This window comes from Carassius carassius, chromosome 45 (assembly GCF_963082965.1).
Source record: "Carassius carassius chromosome 45, fCarCar2.1, whole genome shotgun sequence".
In the NCBI taxonomy this organism is placed as follows: domain Eukaryota; kingdom Metazoa; phylum Chordata; class Actinopteri; order Cypriniformes; family Cyprinidae; genus Carassius; species Carassius carassius.
The window spans coordinates 14,419,007-14,440,701 of NC_081799.1; the positions used below are offsets into that span (position 1 = coordinate 14,419,007).

General features: G+C 38.0%; 1 protein-coding gene across 1 annotated transcript; it reads left to right on the plus strand.

Moving 5' to 3' along the window:
* The first annotated feature begins 499 nt into the window (after positions 1-499).
* Positions 500-20,652, plus strand: ehd1b (EH-domain containing 1b). The gene is made up of 5 exons (XM_059540050.1): positions 500-946; positions 4,170-4,267; positions 18,315-18,727; positions 19,518-19,682; positions 19,928-20,652. Exons 1-5 carry the CDS (start codon positions 546-548, stop codon positions 20,447-20,449), a joined length of 1,599 nt encoding a protein of 532 aa, XP_059396033.1. The 5' UTR covers positions 500-545; the 3' UTR covers positions 20,450-20,652.
* Positions 20,653-21,695: the final 1,043 nt, after the last annotated feature.

Consider the following 21,695-nt stretch of genomic DNA (forward strand, 5'->3'; position numbering starts at 1 on the left):
TCAATTCAACATTAAAGATTAGTTGCAAGATATAATGCAGCACACAGATTAATAAATATGAACATTGTTTCTTTGTTAGAAAAAGAAAACAAAAAACAAGTTTCGTGTTTCACAAAACCCACATTTGGGCAGGGTGACGCCTTTTATTTTGGAAGTTCCCTGGAGTTCCGGTAGTAATATAATAAATAGTAGTGGGGCGCGAGCTCGCGGTGTCACGAGCAGAGAGCTGCTCGTCTCGGGCTGTGGGAGTCTTGAGAGCAACAGCGCTGCCTCTCCAGCGGGTATAAAAGAAACCAGTCTGCTGCAAGGTCGCGACTGAAGAGTCAGCTAACGTCAGTCTGTTTCACAGAAACAGGCAAAGTCCAAAGAAATCAATTGAGTGAATATAAAGACAGTTAGTTGAACAGCTGACGGGACCGACCCACCACGCTAGCCGTCCGCCGCTGGACACAGGACCGTTGATTCATCCCAAACGCTGGATTAAACTGTCTAGAACAGTCTTTTTTCCCTTTAAGTAACACGCTTTATTTTAAACACTGTGAAAGATGTTCCGCTGGGCGAACAATGACGGAAAGAAAAAGGACCCCGAACTGTTTCAGACGGTTTCTGACGGGCTGAAGCGACTCTACCGGACCAAACTCTTTCCCCTGGAAGACACCTACCGCTTCCACGACTTCCACTCTCCGGCTCTGGAAGATGCTGATTTCGATAACAAGCCCATGGTACTTTTAGTGGGCCAGTACTCCACGGGGAAAACCACTTTTATTCGGCATCTGATGGAGCAGGATTTCCCCGGGATGCGCATAGGCCCCGAGCCCACCACCGATTCATTCATAGCGGTGATGCACGGGGACCAGGAGAGTCTCATCCCGGGCAATGCTTTAGTGGTTGACCCCAAGAAACCCTTCAGAAAACTCAACGCCTTTGGAAACGCTTTTCTGAACAGGTTAGATCTTCATTCATTTTTAATAAACTTTTTTTTTCGTTCTTTTTAAAAATAGACTAAAACAGTGTTTACATTAGTGATCTGTCATTGGCGTCTTTATCTTAGGTTTACTTTGCTGAGGGTTGCAGCTGTTTGGGTGTTGTTTTCCTGATCAGTCAAGAGGTTGTCAAGTTTTGTGCTCATATGAGTTTAGGATTACTTTTATAATGATGGAAACGTCCAAAAAAAAAAAAAAAAACTAGCCATCAGGGTGAAGAGGGTGTCTATGCTTAACTGAAACTGAAATCTCTTGCACTTTTGTAGGTCTATTTCTGCATGTAGGAGTTACCAGCTAGTGCTTGTATTGCAAGGGTGGAGCTTTTGGAAGTAGTAAAAGTTCACCATATGTCTGTAAATTTTTAAGATTTTTAGATTAAGATTGGTCTTAATATAATCCCCACAAACCTTTGTTAGCGTACACTTCTAAATGTAGTTGCTGTCACACAGCCTTAAGGCATTTGAATCTGAGATTTAAGGTTTGAACTTTTACTGCATACAAGCAAAACATGTTTTTTCATTGTATTCCAATTATTGTAGATATTAAGGCCATATTTTGTGTGCACTCAACTTCTTCCCCCTTCTGAGAGAAACATCAGCTGACACTGGTTTCGACAGCTGCTGAGGCCTTTAGGGGTCTTATTTTTAACAAGCTCTTGGGAATGAGGCCCTCCATAAGGAATGCTATGAAGAGAAAAGAGTTGGCATGTACAATGGTATATCAGTTCAGGTCACTCTTGTCTTCTCAACATGTCACATAAGCCCCTTTCACACTGCGATTCCGGAAAACACACGGGTAATGTGTCCCGGAATTTGTTCACGGGTCGCTAGATTTTGCCCCTTTCACACTCCCAGTGAAGTGATTACCCAGAATATGTTCACACACAACCTGTAAAGGTCCCGTAAAGACACATGACATCAGGGTTATCGTTAAATATATCCGCTGTAGTGCATTTCATACTTAGCACAGCGGGTGTGTCTTCTCTCAAGTACTAGTACTACACTTTTCCTTTTTGCTGCTTGTAGATATGAAGACTTCCAGAGCTTTACAAAACGCCCCACTTAACTAGAACCTCAAGCTGGTCAATGCTTAAATAAGAGGGATCAGATGCACAGATCCCATTCACACCCCAACAGGCCAGGGCTGGTAGAATGAAGCGTTTATTCCACAAAAATGTAATTTGAAAGAAAATCTGGTAATGTTTTTCAGTCTGTGCAATGAGTAGGAGGAGAATAGTTAAAGTTTGTATTTCATTCCTCCTCCCTCCCTGAACTCACCTTGACGGTGTGTCATCTTAAGGTCAAATCAAGGTTTCTTGAGAAGAGCAGTGTATTTTCATTGCAGCAATGAACTGATCTCTGTAGGTGCTGCTCTAGCCGTTAAAAACAGAATTTTAGTGTTTCGGCAGCTTATCTGAGTGATTTTTTTTTTTTTAATAGGTTAGTTAGAGATAAAAAAGGACAGGCTCAGCTGAGTCACTGGACAGATAATCTGAGGAACCGACTCTGCAGTTTCAGAGCATTCACTCTCAAAAGTGTCCCCAGTTTGCAAATCTCTGATCCCAGCTTCCTTTATATTCTGCTGTTTATTGCTTATCAGCATGATTTTTTCCATCCCAGTGTTTTCACTCTGACCTTGCCGGAGAGGTTCAAAGGTAGATTGAAGGTCACTGATGAGGTATCAAGGGTGTGTTTGTGTGTGTGCCTTGGGACCACTGAATTTCAGTATGCTACATATTTACCCTGTTTCAGTAGTTCAGTAATACATGGATGCCCCACCTTTGTGCTGTTGTCTCCACTCTCCCTGCTACTCCTGACTGTGTAACTTGAGTATGCACTTTCTTCTATTCAGCTGCTTTCAGCATTTTTCATATGCTCTGGCCTGTTGTGGACCATACCGCTGATTCTAGATTGTGTAGTGTTTGTAAAACTGTTTTCCCAAGAGCAAAAGTCAAATATATGCATGCATAAGCCCTATATGGTGTTTTATCCTCTACTAGGCTGAAGATTAATTTATGGTTATTGCTGTGGTTGATGGTGCTCTCTGGTGTTACGCAACAAACTGTACACCGTTACTGCTGTCTACCTCGCTAAACAGGTTTTTTCTGATATCTACAGTATCTTTGTGTAGTGAACTGGATTTATGTGCTTATCAGCTTGGTATCTGAATTTTTTGTACACAAAGAGTCAGTAAATATGGCAATAACATGATTTTTTTTTTTTTGAGGTGTACTTGGGACATAAAGTCCTTGAAGGATCTGGCATTTCAAATATATCTTGAATAAACTTAAATGAGGTTGAGAAATTACTCTCACTGAATATTACATCAGCAAAGGGGAAAATGGTTTATCTTCAAATTTGTTGTTGCCTTGGGGACTTGTCGTGTTCTACAGCACAGGCTAATTTGTGCTGATATGTAGTCAATCTTGAAAAAAAGTATTAATTTCTTTAAAAGAAAATCATAAGTAGTGTATAAATTATCTTTGGCAGGATGTTTACAGAACCTCTGAAGCCTGATTTCAAAAGGTGAAGTGGATGAATGTAGGTTAGTATTAGTTAAATGTTATCATTTAACCTCAAAATGTTATTTACTGTTCAGTTCTTGGAAATAAAAGTACATTTGTTCAGTTGGATTTCTGGATACGTGCAAGGAAGCATGTATCTGTTTTGGCCCTGAATACTAGGATTTACACTTCAAAACATTAGCCAAAATGACACAAACTGTCTTTGTCAACTGGCAGCAAGTCTTATAGCGAGTGGAATGCAAGGAGAAGGGAAATGTGGGATACGATTGGCAGTAGTGAAGGTAGCAGCATGGAAGGAATGAGTGATGGCTCACTTTCTGCAAAAATTAAATACAGGGAGCAAGTTAAATACACAAGGGGGGACACAGTGGTAGGGGAGTTGAAGATAGTTATTGCATGACTAAAATGTGCAGACACATTTTAAACACATGAAAATCGTAGCATACGGGTTGGCAAATAATTAAGGAAGACATACTGTAAAAAGATAAGCTGCAAGCTTTTGGTAATGGCAAAGTTGAGTAAAGTGCTGGGATGATAAGATTTGGCTAGTGAGAAGGGAGTTCCTTCCAAGCAATCATCTTCCACTTAAAACCGTACTGCAAAATCACTAGGTCTGGTTTTAAATGTTTGTCCATTTTCAATGTGTAATCTTCTTTTCACAGGTTTATATGTGCTCAGATGCCAAATCCAGTGTTGGACAGCATCAGCATCATAGACACTCCTGGAATCCTGTCTGGAGAGAAACAGCGGATCAGCAGAGGTCGGTTTTTTTTTTCTTTTTTTTTATTTGAATACTTTTTATAATTACCATATTGACTTCTTTTACCGTCCCCTGACTTTCCTTCCCGGAGTTACCACAACTATTAATACAAGCTTCATTTACATAGACAGCTGTGAGTGTGTAGCACTTGTTCTAGGCAAAGGAAAGGAGGTTAATTCAGTTAGCATTTGCATTATGGGAGTCTAAAGAGGGAAGTATTTTTAGTTCTCCTGTTTATGTTAGAGCAAAACAAACTCATGCTCCTTCCACAGCCATTTTTCCTGTAAGAAGGAAGGGAAGTCTAAAACCTAATTAATCTACAGTAACAATGTGGACTGCCCATTCCCATCAAACATGATTTGGCCAGAATGATTGCCTGAGCCTTCACTGAAAGCAAAAGTGATGCAAAAATTGCCAAAATGATTTATTTATTTTAATATATATATATATATATATATATATATATATATATATATATATATATATATATATAATATTATACACAGTCGTGGCCAAAAGTTTTGAGAATTACATAAATATTGGAAATTGGAAAAGTTGCTGCTTAAGTTTTTATAATAGCAATTTGCATATACTCCAGAATGTTATGAAGAGTGATCAGATGAATTGCATAGTCCTTCTTTGCCATGAAAATTAACTTATTCCCAAAAAAACCTTTCCACTGCATTTCATTGCTGTCATTAAAGGACCTGCTGAGATCATTTCAGTAATCGTCTAGTTAACTCCGGTGAGAATGTTGACGAGCACAAGGCTGGAGATCATTATGTCAGGCTGATTGGGTTAGAATGGCAGACTTGACATGTTAAAAGGAAGGTGATGGTTGAAATCATTGTTCTTCCATTGTTAACCATGGTGACCTGCAAAGAAACGCGTGCAGCCATCACTGCGTTGCATAAAAATGGCTTCACAGGCAAGGATATTGTGGCTACTAAGATTGCACCTAAATCAACAATTTATAGGATCCTCAAGAACTTCAAGGAAAGACGTTCAATTCTTGTAAAGAAGGCTTCAGGGCGTCCAAGAAAGTCCAGCAAGTGCCAGGATCGTCTCCTAAAGAGGATTCAGCTGCGGGATCGGAGTGCCACCAGTGCAGAGCTTGCTCAGGAATGGCAGCAGGCAGGTGTGAGCGCATCTGCACGCACAGTGAGGCGAAGACTTTTGGAAGATGGCCTGGTGTCAAGAAGGGCAGCAAAGAAGCCACTTCTCTCCAAAAAAAGCATCAGGGACAGATTGATCTTCTGCAGAAAGTATAGTGAATGGACTGCTGAGGACTGGGGCAAAGTCATATTCTCCGATGAAGCCTCTTTCCGATTGTTTGGGGCATCTGGAAAAAGGCTTGTCCGGAGATGAAAAGGTGAGCGCTACCATCAGTCCTGTGTCATGCCAACAGTAAAGCATCCTGACACCATTCATGTGTGGGGTTGCTTCTCATCCAAGGGAGTGGGCTCACTCACAATTCTGCCCAAAAACAAAGCCATGAATAAAGAATGGTACCAAAACACCCTCCAACAGCAACTTCTTCCAACAATCCAACAACAGTTTGGTGAAGAACAATGCATTTTCCAGCACGATGGAGCACCGTGCCATAAGGCAAAAGTGATAACTAAGTGGCTCGGGACCAGAATGTTGAAATTTTTGGTCCATGGCCTGGAAACTCCCCAGATCTTAATCCCATTGAGAACTTGTGGTCAATCCTCAAGAGGCGGGTGGACAAACAAAAACCCACTAATTCTGACAAACTCCAAGAAGTGATTATGAAAGAATGGGTTGCTATCAGTCAGGATTTGGCCCAGAAGTTGATTGAGAGCATGCCCAGTCGAATTGCAGAGGTCCTGAAAAAGAAGGGCCAACACTGCAAATACTGACTCTTTGCATAAATGTCATTTAATTGTTGATAAAAGCCTTTGAAACGTATGAAGTGCTTGTAATTATATTTCAGTACATCACAGAAACAATTAAAACAAAGATCTAAAAGCAGTTTAGCAGCAAACTTTTTGAAAACTAATATTTATGTAATTCTCAAAAATTTTGGCCTAGACTATATATATATATATATAATATATATAAATATAATTTTTTTTTTTTTTTTTTAAGCTTCCCTAGAAGTATACTTGACTAGTCTGGACCTGTTACAGGCAAGGAAATTACAGTGGAGCATGTTGGTATGTTGTTTATTCAAAAAAAAAAAAAAAAAAAATCTAAGAGAGCATTGTGTGTGGAGGTAACCGGTGTCACGCTGAGGACTTTTCCTGTGCTTGTCTATCTGCCATGGCGTGTGTGCGTGCGGCCCCTACGTGCCTTTCCCCGAAGACCATGTAAATGTGATCAGAGGGTGAGTGGCATCTACAGATAACAGTCTGACAAAGAGGGGGACAACTCAGGCCAGGAAACAGACAGAACTATGAGGGTGCGGTAAAGATGACTGTGTGAATGCTTCCATGTTCAAAGATTCAGTTATGTGTTATCTTTCTTGAAGTGGCTTTCCTGCTGTCTGCACTAGACAATCAAAAGCATGCTTGCAAATTGTAATTTTTTCTTTTAACATCATGTAGCATCGCAATGAAATTTTTTTTTTGGAAATATTTTATTTTATGGTTTTTTGCATGGTTTTGTTTTTAAATGCCACATACCATGGTATTCTTTGAGTATGTTTGTGTACCATATAAATACCATGTACAAGATTATGATAATCAGTCAATACCATGGTATGCATCACTGTAAGATGGTACAAACGCATACTTTTTCTTGTATAAGGGAGTGATCTGGTGAAGAGATACATATGGGAGAATTGCTTCTGAACTCCATGAGGGTGTGCAGACATGAGTAAATGATCCTAACCATATGTCATATATAGCCTCTGATAAGCAACTCCCCCCCCCCCCCAAGCTTGGCAGTTCCTTGGACGGGTGTAAAAACATCATTAGTGTATGGCAAATTTATTTCTAGGCTGATACTTGGTGTCTGAGATCATTATATATGAGCTGCATCCCATGTGCTGCACACTGAACGTACCCCAATGATTTTTCATACTCCGTATGAGAGTCACAATGGCTTTGACTCATTAAATAAGCAAGAGAGGTAACATCAGTGGCCAGGGTTACACTCTTTTTGCTGCCCTTTTCCCTCTTCCTCACTGTGAGGCAGAATGAAAGTCACAAAGATTGATAGTGATGATTGTTATGGTTTTAAGGTGTGGTGGCTGAAGGAATTCAGAGACACAGCAAAGGGTCACCTTCCTAAAGTTTGTGATTACAATGTTGCACTTGCATTCTAAAGTGAAAATTATTTTTTTATTTTTTTTAAAGCACCAGAATTGAAATTTAATAAATCATTAGTTCAAAATAAAATTGTTTCTGAATATTTTTGTCAAAATGTGCTCTACTAAATAGTTAACAGACCAGTTAAAAGGTTAAATAATTTATGAAAGTGTGACTAAACCATAGAAATGTTCAAACAAGAACTAGACATGCATAACTTGATGCTTACATGTATTCATTCCATGTGTGTTTTTATCATCACAATTAAAGTTGTTTGGGTTATTTCCCATTATAACAATTGTTTTTTTTCACCCATAAAAGCTATTCTCAAAGCTTGTGGTACATATGGAAAGTGTTTCTTCACCAGAAACGTTTATTCAAAGATTCCGGCTCTATTGTGTTCAAAGCTTCCTCTTTACCAATGTTACAGTAATTGAATGCTGTCAGAGGGAAATGTGAGGAAAGTCCTGCTAGTGTTATTATGTAAACATGGAAAATGTGAGCATTTAACTCTCATATCAAGTACATGGGAAGAAAAAGCATTTAATTGGCAAGAAACACACACATACAATCATTCAGGGAAAGTGCTAGTCCTCACCGGGTCATGGACAGTAGCATGGCATAGAGCCAGGGCTCAGTTGGATGGCATGTGTGAATAATACAACAGCAATAAGTTTAGAAGGAAATCTGGGCCTGTCTGAGAACGATGGGATGATCGGTTATGTAACTGATCTGAAAAACATGGATATATTTAGCTAGGAATGACCGCTATTTGGTCAACTAGCCACAGTTATACTGTTCTTTGGAAGTGGATGAGCATTCTTGCTATTTTAATGTAGTCCTTTTCTTACTCTGTATTTGATTTTCTACATTTTGTAGTTTGTCTTTTATTATCTCCTCCCACTTCATTCTTCACAGCAATATGGTTTCCATATTGTGGTTCTGGACTCCTGCTCTTTGGTACGGATCAGTGAATCAGAGGACTACTTACAAGTCACAAACTGTAAAATAAAATTGCTATACTATATAATAATATTATTACTCATATATATATATATATATATATATATATATATATATATATATATATATATATATATATATATATATATATATACACTTGCGCGCACACACACACACACACACACACACAGTCGTGGTCAGAATTATTGGCACCCTTGGTAAATATGAGCAAAGTCAGTGCTTTAAGTGGGCCGGTACGCACCGGTTCACAGTACCACCACTTCCAAATATAGCTTTTGAGCATACCGCCACCTCTCCGTGCACCCAGAACGTGCTTTTAGCGTACCGGTACGCTCATTTGGATGTCTGTTTTAATAGAGGTTTTAATCTTTTGCCTGCGCTGCCACTTTTCAGAGCGCCCTTCACAATGCAAGCTTCCTAATTCGTCCCACCGAGAGCAGAGACTGCATTACCCATGCACCCTAGAGTTTTATAAGAGAAAAAAACTCTAGGGTGCATGGGTAATGCTTTTGCTGCTGTCAGTGACAACTCAACGTGGCCGGAGAGAGTGTGTGAAATAGTGTTGCACGGTGCACCGATACTTCAAAAGTATCGCGATTCTCTGAAATTAAAAACGTCACGATTCCTAAATTTATTAGTATCGATACTTCAAAGAATGACTGCGTTCCAGATTTGTAAGAGACGTATTTCATGACGGTGTGTGCAACGCACGCTTCCAGTGCCTCCCTATGGACGTCTGTGTTTTTTCTCCTCACGCAAGCAGCAAAAAAGCACTACAGCGAGATGGCTGCATTAGTGGCTTTGCTAAACTGATTTGGCTTTACTAAAATGTGTGCATAATCGCATTAAATAGTTTAAATAAGTTGTTCAGATGAACGAAGCACGAGGTTCCATATATAATATTCACATTAATCGGGGATTAAATGTGGAGTTTAACGTGTTCTGTATGCTAAATATGAAAACGAGCGTATCTGCACAGCACCTATAACTGCTTTGTATCTGCTGATTGCTGATCAAGATTTACTTGCTTGGCTCACTGACCCTCAAGGCCGGACTTACCATTGGGCTTGACTGGGCTCAAGCCCATGGGCCCTGCCCAATAGGGGGCCCCGCCAGTTTACGTTAGATTTTTTCAATAATATGTAAGTCATTTAATTTTTCATTTAAAGTTTGTTGATTGGTCTAGCATTGTTACCTGGTCCTGCCCTGCAATGAAAAATGTTATTTATTTGGTTAAATTAAATGTCAGTCATCTTGAGGTTTGCTGATGGGTTATTGTCAGTTACGCAGTGCCTCGTTTACTGCCGTTGAAAAAACCTGTTTGCATTAGACAGTGATGTAATGGCGGACAAAGTGGCGCGCTTAAAAGAAAATTAAAGAATGAAAGACAGCAACGCAAAAAGGAAGTTATCAGTAAAATGAAAAGGATTACTGGATTTTTTACACCCATGACACCACAGCTTAATGTGCAAGCGGAGAATCCAAAGGACAACAACCCAAACCCGCTGGAAGAAACGGTTGGAGACGATTTGAATTCATGAGCAGGGGAGCCCATCAATGAATCATCATCTCTTCAGTCAGAAACAGAGACCGAACAATGTCCAACTACAGATTCTTTATCCACTTATCTTGCTCGCTGGGGTAAAATTGATGAAAGCGTGCATGCTTATTGGGCGCGAAAAGGTCAGGAGTCTGTTCAAAATAAGGTTGCTAATGTCAAGGCTTCTGAACGCCACTACAAACATCAGAAGAGACTGTTTTCTAAAACTAATTTCAAATGCAAGCATTTGAATGGTGAGTACTTGCCCAGAGAATGGTTGCTCTACTCACCATCCACCGGTAGTGTGTTTTATACACACACACAATTTATCTTGCACTTTGTTAAATGAGTTATTTTGCTATGTTCTTGCAATTAAAGGCACTTCCTATATTATAATTGCTATCTTATATTAGCCTACCACTAAATTTGAACAAAGTTAGGCATGGTCTATGAAGTTCTGTATTTTTGCTAGAGAACTAAATTATTGGTAATGCCATGGTAATGAGAAAATGCTTATTTAATTTTTTTATATATTATTCTCTAAGATTGTAATTTATGTGATGTAGTAGACATACTGTAGGTCAAAGTCAGCCTAACACTGCCTATATGTATACTGGAGATGTATATAATCTATACAATATGTCATCACTTACCAAGAACAGTTTTATTTAAAGATTTACACTCATAGATTTAGCTATTTATATGCAATACAAATGATTAGCTATGATTGCAACCTTAAGGTATTTGTTTGTTTTTCAATATGTTTTCCAGGTAAATAAGTGTTTTATTCTCATTCTGACCAAGACATTTGTGCATTGCAATAAACGCATGATCACTTTGAACTTTTTTAATCATTATTTATTTATTTAAAAAAACTTTCTCAAGCTTCAATCAGTGGTCATATAAATAAATTATAACGTTTTTTTAACATGTAAACTGTATACTGTACTAGTCACCTTTTGAAAGTAGCTTTGCAGTTCAAATAACGATTGGATCGATTATATTGTTACGCCACCAGATGGCGACAAATGACTTAAAAAAAAAAAAAAACATTTGTCATTGAATGTTCATTCAGGAGATTCGTTCAAAAATGCTGATTCATCTATGAAACAAGTGTATTTGATTGAGGAATTGAATCATTCATTCAAACCCAAGTTTTTTTAAATAAATGATTCAGATTAATTAAACATTTTTATAGACTTCAGCAATTAACATAAATTGTTATTTTGTTTAGTTGTTTGTTCAGAATCGTGATCTCTATTTCTATTCTCAGTTTATCCAGAATTGTGTAGCTCTAATACATAGCTTGTGTATGTATCATTTTGTTCTATTTAAAGTAATGTTTGGAATATATATTTTCATATTTTATTAGGTTCTTTGATAAGGTTACAGTACAAAGGTCGAAGTAGCAACGTATCTTCCGTGATGTCCCCGATGCGCGGGTCGGGGTGGGTAAAGAAATCTTACTTTATTTGCGGGCTGGGGCGGGCCAAATAATTTCATAAAAGCAGGACCCGCGGGTTGGAAAAAACCCCGACCCGCGCATCACTAGGCTGTGATACAAGTGATACTGTGGCCGCCGGTCCACAACTGGCAGAAAAAGATGACTCATTAAAGCTCACTGGTTGAGTTTTCTCCTCTGAAAGAAAAAGTTGCACAAATGACAGAATAAGTTACAATATCTGAGATATTGCTGCTAAATTTTATTTGCTTTTTTTTTTTACTTGAATGCCATTGCTTAAATTGATATTATTTCTCTTTTGACATTTAATTTTCTGAGTTCAGAAACATTGTTTAATATAATCGCTGTTCATATTTTTATTCAAAGTTCCATATCAAGATAAATTTATTACTCTTATGTTTCTTATGATAACTGAGATAATGCTGCTAAATGTATTCTTTTTTTTACCTTGAATGTCATTGCTCTAATTTATTTTTTATATTTTGATATTTCATATTTTGTTCAAATGTTTAATATATCTGCTGTTCATATGTTCATTTATTAGTGTGTTATATGATTAGAATGTTGTCCTGGTTTTAAAATAAAGCACAGCAATGATATTTGAGAGTGTATTTTCCCTTTTCAGGAAAAGTATCGGAAAAGTATCGAAATCGCAATTCTTGACTAGGTATCGAAACAATAAATTTGGTATCGTGACAACACTAGTTTGAAATGTTCAGACTCTGCTCGGAGAAATATCAAATACAGTAACAATACTTAAAGTGTTCCCCTGGCTTCAAACTCTGAGTACTTAAACAACACAGTCAGAATCAGATGACTTGCTAGCTGCCACCCCAAGATGCCTGAATGATTTCGGTGCAGGTCAGACCCAAGCTAATGAAGTAATGCATTAGCTTTTTCAGGAAGGGTGACCAGACGTCCCGAAAAATTCGGGACAGTCCCGAAATCTAAACTGTTGTCCCGAATCCCGAATCTGGCCCTAATTGTCCCGAAAATTATACTAAAGCAAAATCTTGAGTAGTTATTGTCTGATAAACATTAAAAAGTGTCTGCGTCGTCCTGCAGCCAGCCCACGCCGGCTTCTCATTGGCTGCAGCATCTTTTTTCTAAGTTCTAAAAAAATACGTGGGCGGCTAGGCACGAATTTAGATATTCATTTATCTAATTAATCTATATGCACAAAGACAATACGACCTTTTTGTCCCCTTTTTGTTTTAAAGCTTGATGAAGAGAGCGCAAGTTGCTGCAGCTGCGAGGAGGACAGTGATGCACGCGTACAGGAGTGATTGACAGTTCGCGGCACTGTGTACAAAAAAAAAGTTTAAGCTCATTAGCGTTAGCATTACAGAAAGGTCTGATTTACACAGTTACAAAAGTCATTGTTTTTTGTTTTTACAATGACATTTGAGTTCATGATTTTAATGTTGTTTCTTGTGGCAGACTAAAGTGTAATGACAGACAGTTGATCTTTGAATGAAAATGTGTTTAGTTAAGGTTTGAAATTCATTATCTTTTATTATAGGCTACGAAGTCTAATATTATAAGCACCCCACCCGGACACCCCCCTTACCCCCCCCCCCCCCCATTTTATTTATGTTCAGTAGCTCTTTCTAGCTCAAGCAAACCCACAAACTAATAAAAGGATTTATTTTTTTATAAGGTCGTCTGTTGACTGCTGTATATAAAACCCTTTCAATATAGTTGTTGTTACCTCAGGGGATGAGGGGAGTCATCAAAAAAAAAAGTCCGTCCGTCCGTCCGTCCGTCCGTCCGTCCATCCATCCATCCATCCACTATAGACACCTCTTTTGGGCCACTTAAAGCACTGAGCTGAGAAAGTTGCTGTGAAAATAAATCTGCAGTGTTTATCCTTTTGTTCTTTGGTTTAAAAAAATTACTAAATTCTAACCTTTCATTGAAGTAAAACAATTGAAAGTGTGAAAGCTCACATTATGAAATATGATTTTCTCCAATGCATGTTGGCTACAGTTATTGGCATTCAATTATTGCAATGTCCTTTACCCAAGATAACAGTTCTGAGTTTTCTCCTATAATGCCTGAAGAGTTTAGAGATCACCTGACACGAGATCAGAGACATCCCTTCATCAAGAATCTCTCCAGATCCTGATGGAAGATCTAAACATGGTCCATTATAAGATTTCCTACATAGGCAGTCAGGTTTAGATTTTTTTTTATCTGTTGGTATTTGATAGAAGCAAGGATATGAGCAAGGATAATTTTTCTTGAAAACATCCTGAACAACATTTAGGGGCTGTTTGCTATATTTCTTTGACTTTCTTACCCCAAGTCTCAACTAATCTCTGCAATTCTCCAGCTGTGATTCTTGGGCAGTCTTTGGCCAGTCAAACTCTTCTCCTCAGCATGCATTAGGACGACATGGATGGACACATGTCCTCTTCCAGGCAGATTTGTAACATCTTTAGTTGATTGGAACCTCTTAATTATTGCCCTAATGGTGGAAATGGGGATTTTCAATACTTTAGCTGTTTTCTTAAAGCCACTTTCTATTTTGTGATGCTCAACAAACCTGTTCTGCACATCAGAACTATATTCTTTGGATTTACTTCTTGTGATGGCTGATTAAGTGAATTTTGACCTTTTGTGTTTCTCCTATTCATAATCCTGTCATTTAAAGCGGTTTAATATAACAAAGTGGGTTATGAATTAAGGGTTATGAATTCCTTTCACAAGGCACTGTGTGTGTGTGTGTGTGTGTGTGTGTGTGTGTGTAAATATATGAAATTTAGTAAAAAAAAAAATGTTTCCTACAAAATCAGTATTGTATCTGGTAATCATCCGCGGTTGTGCATGGCGCGCACTTGTTTGCACATGAGCAAATTTGTTTTTATGAGTCTAATTTGCAAATGCCAGACCACTGATTCGTCACCTACTTTCCTATAGTCTGTGTTCTTCTGATTATTTTGTAGTAAGTAATGATAATGAGTGAAGTGACATTCAGCCAAGTATGGTGACCCATACTCAGAATTTGTGCTCTGCATTTAACCCATCCGAAATGCACACACACAGAGCAGTGAACACACACACACACTGTGAGCACACACCCAGAGCAGTGGGCAGCCATTTATGCTGCAGCGCCCGGGGAGTTGGGGGTTTGATGCCTTGCTCAAGGGCACCTAAGTCATGTTATTGAAGGTGGAGAGAGAACTGTACATGCACTCCCCCCACCCACAATTCCTGCCGGCCCGGGACTCGAACTCACAACCTTTCGATTGGGAGTCCGACTCGCTAACCATTAGGCCACGACTTCCCCAGGCCACTTCATGATAATGAATATACTTAAAGGAAATGTATCAGAGTAAAAGTATACATTTTAATTACGAAATGTAGTGGAGTAAAAGTTGCCTGAAATATAAAAACTCAAGTAAGGTACAGATACTACCAAAAAATACTTAAGTACTGTAACAAAGTTCCTAAAAAAATGTTGATGGCCTTCTTATGCATAAAATAGTCAACACAACAGTCAACATATGAACTTAAAGTTTTTTATTTTTATTTATTTATTTATTTATTTTTTACATAGATTCACACATTCCATGGTGATTCTTTGTTAGAACAATTTTTACATTGTGTCTGTCCATGTTTTAAACTGGATGGTGTTCAACGGGGCTCTATTCAAGTACCTCTCCTGTTTACTGTACACAGTGCCTGCATTAATTCTCCATGGCTGAGTAGCCTTGGCTGGGTGTTGAATTTTTTATTTTTTTTTATATCTGAAATCACATCTGTTGAGAGTGAAGAACCTCTTGTGTCCATAGGCTAGATTAGGTGGCTGTGCAGTTTTCCGCGCAAGCATTGTCTTTTTGTCATAATCTTCTGTGTAAAGGAATGTTACTTTACACAGTAGATTACTTGTTACTTAATTTCAGCATGATAGATCCTTTGAAAATGTGCTATTGTTTACAGAGATCATTATGGCAGATTTCAGATTTCTACATTCTTCCCCTCCCTGTGCGTCCCAGGAATTTGTGGAGGTGCCACATTTAAATGGGCTGGTACTGGAAATGGATAATTTCCTTCAAAGCACAAATTAATGCACACAACTTTTCCAGGCCCCCTCCCATATTCTTCATATTTATGCAGCTGGTATATTACGATGAAAAGTATGCTTTAGTTTTCAAAGGTGGAAAAAAGAGATCAGTGGGTTTAAAGAATTTTATCAAATACAGATAATCTTTACTGGATCAGGATTAAGGGGGAAAAAACTAATATCAGTTATCATGAAGACATGGATTAATACTAGTTTAAATAAAATTTATAGCGCCAATAGTGCAGTGGTCCTGGAGTCTGTAATGTCAAATGTATGATGTGTATTACAAAGAGAGACTTTTGAAGAGTAGGCTATTTAAGTGTATTGTAATGTATTGTTAAACTTTTATTGTTATTCATATTTAATGTTAAGATTGAACTGCAAGAAATTTCCATGTCAAAGCTGTAAGGACATTTAGTCATTTTACATTGTCATTTTGCAGACACTTTTATCCAAAGCTACTTGCAATACATAATACGGAAAAAATAAAGCAGTTATTTAAATACTAAACACTAAACCTTTTCAGTTAGATTTTAGCATTAGATTATAAGTTGTTTCTAGGGTCTTACTTGAGGTACATATTCCACTGTTAACCTTTATTAAAACCTTGTTAAATTACATCTGTTTGTGTAATGTGTGAGAGATTGTGGGTCAGTGTCTGGATTTTATCTTAGCGGGAAGGAGGTAATACTAAATATTAGCTCTCCATACTGAGCCAAAGTTTTTTTTTTTTTTTTTTTTTTTAAGGACATTTGGTCCAACCCTCAGACCAGCTTGAACCCAGATGTCTATTTATGGGTTGTTGGTAAGATTTTTTTAAATTTTTTTTTAACTCTTTGTGTTAGTTGTAAACTTTAAGTCCCAGTCTTGTATTAACTGTACATAATATGCGAACAACCGGCATCTTTGTAGACAACAAAAGGTAATTAAATTAGTCTTGATAAAATTATCTTGATATTAGCAATGTTGTGATTTTAATTTTCTTTTATTAATTGCAGCATTTGTGTGCCCGCTTGCACAGATTTTAGTGCTGGAACGAACATAATTACTATGGGATGCTTCTGTAAACAAGGATATCCCATAGTTTACACAAGGATATGTTTTTTTTGGAAAGTATTAGAAGGAAAGCAAGCAAAGAACTGGAAAAGCCATATCATTAGGGAAAATAGAGTAAAATATCTTTCATATGAGCTTGAGCTACCACCATTATCACAGTCTATACCAGCCATACTGATGTGTGTATATATATATATACACGGTCAACTTATCAGTGTCTGCTCTTCGTGTAGTTAAGACAACTTTAAACTCACAGAAAAGAAACTGCCAGAGAAAATAGATCCTGCTAAAAAAAGGATACTGATTTATATGCATAAAAGGCCTTTTAATACGCCTTCTTTTGTTGTTTATATAACCACAGTAAATTCATAACTGCTGGGAAAAAGACAAACGCATTTTAAGTAGATATACCAAATAAATTCAGGTCTTATGAGTACAGTGTATTTGCTTCTTTTCTTACATTTTGTTAAATTACATTTCAGTTTTTTTTTCTGTCTTAAATGATTTGAGGGCAGATTAAATTTTATGCTATGGATTATACCATCATATATTATAATTCAATAGACCTGCTTCATCAGTATTGCCATCAGTGTTGTGATGGATAACAGTGAATGGAGGACAGTCAGCACTGAATCAGTGAGAAAACGCCCATGTTGGAATTAGATGCAGATTTCACATCCTGCTGACGTTGACACAACTGTTGTGAGCTGGGACGCATTCTTTCCTGTCTTCCACACACTCTCTACACAATCCAAACATAAATTGGTAACTTCTGTCTCAGTAACCAAGAGAGTTGGGCCGGAAATCCTGGGTTTAGCATGTGTATAATTGCATATAGAGAAATCTCTGAAGATTAAACCTTTGCCCTCAAGATCACATAAGCGGCTTTTTGGCAAGTGACCCGAATTTGTGAAGTCTAGCTATATTTATGCTGACCCTTTTTGTAAAAATATGCATCCAGCTTGTGTGTTTGGCTTCTTGAAGACATCAAAATACCCAAGAGAAAATCTCTAACATTTCTTGTGGCGTACACATACTTTTTCCATTTGTTTCGTATCCCAGCATCTTAAATTTATTTTTGACACCTCGTCATCTCCTTGACCACTGTCAAAACATTTTACTCAGATTTCCATTGTTCCCTGTGTTTTTTTTTTAAACCATTATGCAAGAAAATAACCAACCATGGGAGAGGAAGGAGTGTCCGTGGGACAGTTTAAAATTTTTCCTGTTTGTCAGCATGAGTGGATGTGATGTCAGTTTGGCTGTAGTAAACTAGACGGCTCTTCATCATTTTTTTTTTTTCTCCTGTGAAAGGCCAGCTGTACTCCACCTTCATGAGCCAATAGCATTGTCATGCAAGAGGACTGGTAAGAAGGAGATGGGTTCTGTTATGTGAAGGGTTTACTACTTTCTGTGGACAGGAAAACCACATTTTATTTTATTTTGTATTGTGTTGAGTTTGCCTCTTTGTGGATTTGTGGCGTGATGTGGGCCAGATTAGGAAGTTCTAGGGTTACACATCTGCTCTTTATCTGGCTAGAAAGAGAAGTGTTAGGTTGTGGTTTTTCAGAGAGGCTCACATACACTAACAAGTTCCTTTTGCCGTAAACTGAATTACTTTTTGCTCATTAATGTGAAAAAATGTCTCATCTCTGTTCCAGGTTATGACTTTGCTGCAGTGCTCGAATGGTTCGCTGAACGCGTGGACCGCATTATTCTTCTCTTTGACGCACACAAGTTGGACATCTCAGATGAGTTCTCAGAAGTGATCCGAGCTCTGAAAAATCATGAGGACAAGATGCGGGTGGTGCTCAACAAAGCTGATCAGATTGGGACCCAGCAGCTGATGCGGGTGTATGGTGCCCTCATGTGGTCGCTCGGTAAAATTGTCAACACCCCAGAGGTCATCCGAGTCTACATTGGCTCTTTCTGGGCTCAGCCTCTCCTGGTTGCAGATAACAGGAAACTGTTTGAGGCAGAGGAACAAGACCTTTTCCGTGACATCCAGGGACTTCCACGAAATGCAGCGCTGCGCAAGCTGAACGACCTTATCAAACGGGCCCGTCTAGCCAAAGTAAGATATTAAACCTTTCATAGCTAGTTACTTTTATAATAAAGTAAGGGGGGAGGGGGTGTTTTGGCACATACTTAAAACATTTAAAGTACCTTTTTATGACTTTCGATTGGATTAGTAATCTGGTATTTGCTGCCCTCATTTGGTGACCCATACCCAGATATTGTGTTCTGCTCGGAACCCATCCAAGTGAACACACACACACCCAGAGCAGTTGGGTTTAGTACCTTGCTCAAGGGTCTCATTTCAGTCCTGGTATTAAAGCTGGAAGAGAGCGCTGGGCATTCATTCCCCCCATCGACAGTTCCTGCCGGACATGAGACTCGAACCCGTGACCTTTGAGTTACGAGTCCCACTCTATCCATTAGGCCATGACTGCCCAAGAATAATTGTATTAAGTTAAGAATTGTCATCCCAGACTCAATGACTCTTATTCCTGATTGTCCTCTTCCTTTATATATTTAATTTTAGTTTTTTTTTTAACATTTTTAATATCTTTTTAAAATGTAATTAATTCCTGTGATGACAGCTGAATTTTCAGCATCATTACTTCAGTCTTCAGTGTCACGTGCTCCTTCAGAAATCATTTTAATATATTTATTTGGTGCTCAAGGAACATTTCTTCTTATTATAAATGTTATCACTGTTTTTGCTGCATAATATCTTAATGTTGTCATTAATTTAATTGTTAAATTTTACAGATTGACAAATTGTTAACATATCCATATACACTGTAACACTTATTTTCAAATATTATATATTATGACAAAACCGTTTTCTCTAACTCTAGGTTCATGCGTACATCATCTGTGCTTTGAAGAAAGAAATGCCAAATGTTTTTGGGAAGGAGAATAAGAAAAAGGAGCTCATTGCTAACCTGGGTGACATATATGCAAGGATTGAAAAAGAACAACAGATCTCTCCTGGTGATTTCCCTAAACTCAGTAAAATGCAGGTATGGTAATAGTCCCATCTCTCCCAGAAAATAATTTGAATGTATCATTTTTGTTAGGAGTTTCAAAGTGCAATATGATAATAAAGTATACCTTTTTAAGAGAAGTAGTTTTATAACAATTTAGACTTGTTTTATGCAATGGTTTTAGTTTTATTTTAGTTATTAAGAATAGTTTTAATTAAAAAATATTGCCACACCCTATAAGGATAGAAAAGACCTTTTCTTTTTTTTGTCCTCATTATTAGGAAGTCCTCGGTGGTCAAGACTTCACTAAGTTTCAGGGACTGAAGCCTAAGCTGGTGGAAGCAGTGGAGGATATGCTGGCCAATGATATCGCCAAACTCATGACCCTCGTTCGGCAGGAGGAGGCTGCCATGCCCAGCCAGGCTGTCCAGGGTGGTGCCTTTGACGGCACCATGAATGGACCCTTCGGGCATGGCTATGGAGAGGGTGCTGGTGAAGGCATTGATGAGCTGGAGTGGATCGTGGCGAAAGACAAGCCAACTTACGACGAGATCTTCTACACCCTGTCACCCGTCAATGGGAAGGTCTCTGGTGCCATGGCCAAGAAGGAGATGGTCAAATCCAAGCTGCCTAACAATGTTCTAGGAAAGATCTGGAAGCTTGCTGATGTGGATAAGGATGGGTTCCTGGATGACGAAGAGTTTGCCTTAGCTAACCACCTCATCAAGGTCAAACTGGAAGGTCACGAGTTACCTGCTGATCTTCCTGATCACCTTGTGCCTCCTTCTAAACGAGGACAGTAAACAATTTGGGAAAATAAATATTATCATTGAGCCAAGCTTTGTTGAGGTTATGGATGGATGTGGGGAGGGTCTGGAAGCGTAAAAACATATAATATAAACATAACATTTTTTATAGAATTAAACAATATGCATTAGCTACAGGGATCGAGCCAAATAGCTTTTAACTTATCTGTCAATACAGTTTCTCACCTTTGCTATTATTATGTTCTTTGTTTTTTTTTGTTGTACGATGGTATGCTGGCAGGGAGATAACTTGTATTAGGCTGTATTAGAAAGAGGCATTTAATTGTTGCATATCTTACACTGATGCTGCTTAACACTTAAAGCTATGCAGGGAGAAATAGGTCTGCTTGATTTTTAAACTACTTTAGCTTGGCTGATGTGTCCATATTATCTGGATCCTGTGAACAACATAGCTTTAAAACTTTACCATTTGGACTTGTCAGTTTGACCTTCTTTTAATGCTATAAATAACTATACTATAAACTATAAATGTAAAACGGTGCTGCATTCTTGTATGGTTTGTTCACTGTTGTCATCTGTGATGGTTCAAAAGTTTCTATAACTATTCAAAAGAAGGATTCAAGATTTTATTTTTCACGTACAAGTTATATAACATGCAACAAGCAGTGAAATAAAAGTCAAGTAGTGAAATGTTGGAAGTGTCTATGACAAGAAATTCAACGGACAGATACTCCAGTTGTATGATCTGTGTCAGTTGTAGCATCACTCATATTCGTTTCTGTCTGCTATTGAGTGCCTCACCCTGCTATAATGTCAAAAGCCTTTCTATAAGCTTCTCTATGAATACTGTTCATATGTACATTTTTTTATTTTTATTTTTGGTCTAGTTTGCATTAAAAAAAACACAAAACTGAATTTTTACTTTTCTAAACAGAGTATTTGAGTAACAGTTATTAATGGCTATTGATTACTTTTTAAAATAAGTATTAATCCTCAAAAAAGGTGCAAATGGCAATAAATCATAAAATTATTTAGTACTTGTAGTACTGTTTTCATATCCTAATATGGTTATACTGAGAGTGTGTGTGAGAAATATACCTGAATTATGCCACGATTAAAAGCTATGTTGGGGCTGTGCCAGGCTTATGAAGGAGGAAAATAATAAAGCTTTGACACATAATGAGTTCAAAGGAGGTACAGTTGAGATATGAGATTCTAAAAAAGACTGTTTAAAGATGAGATAAGATTAAATGATGGTAAAGAGCGCTTAAGACTCTAGATT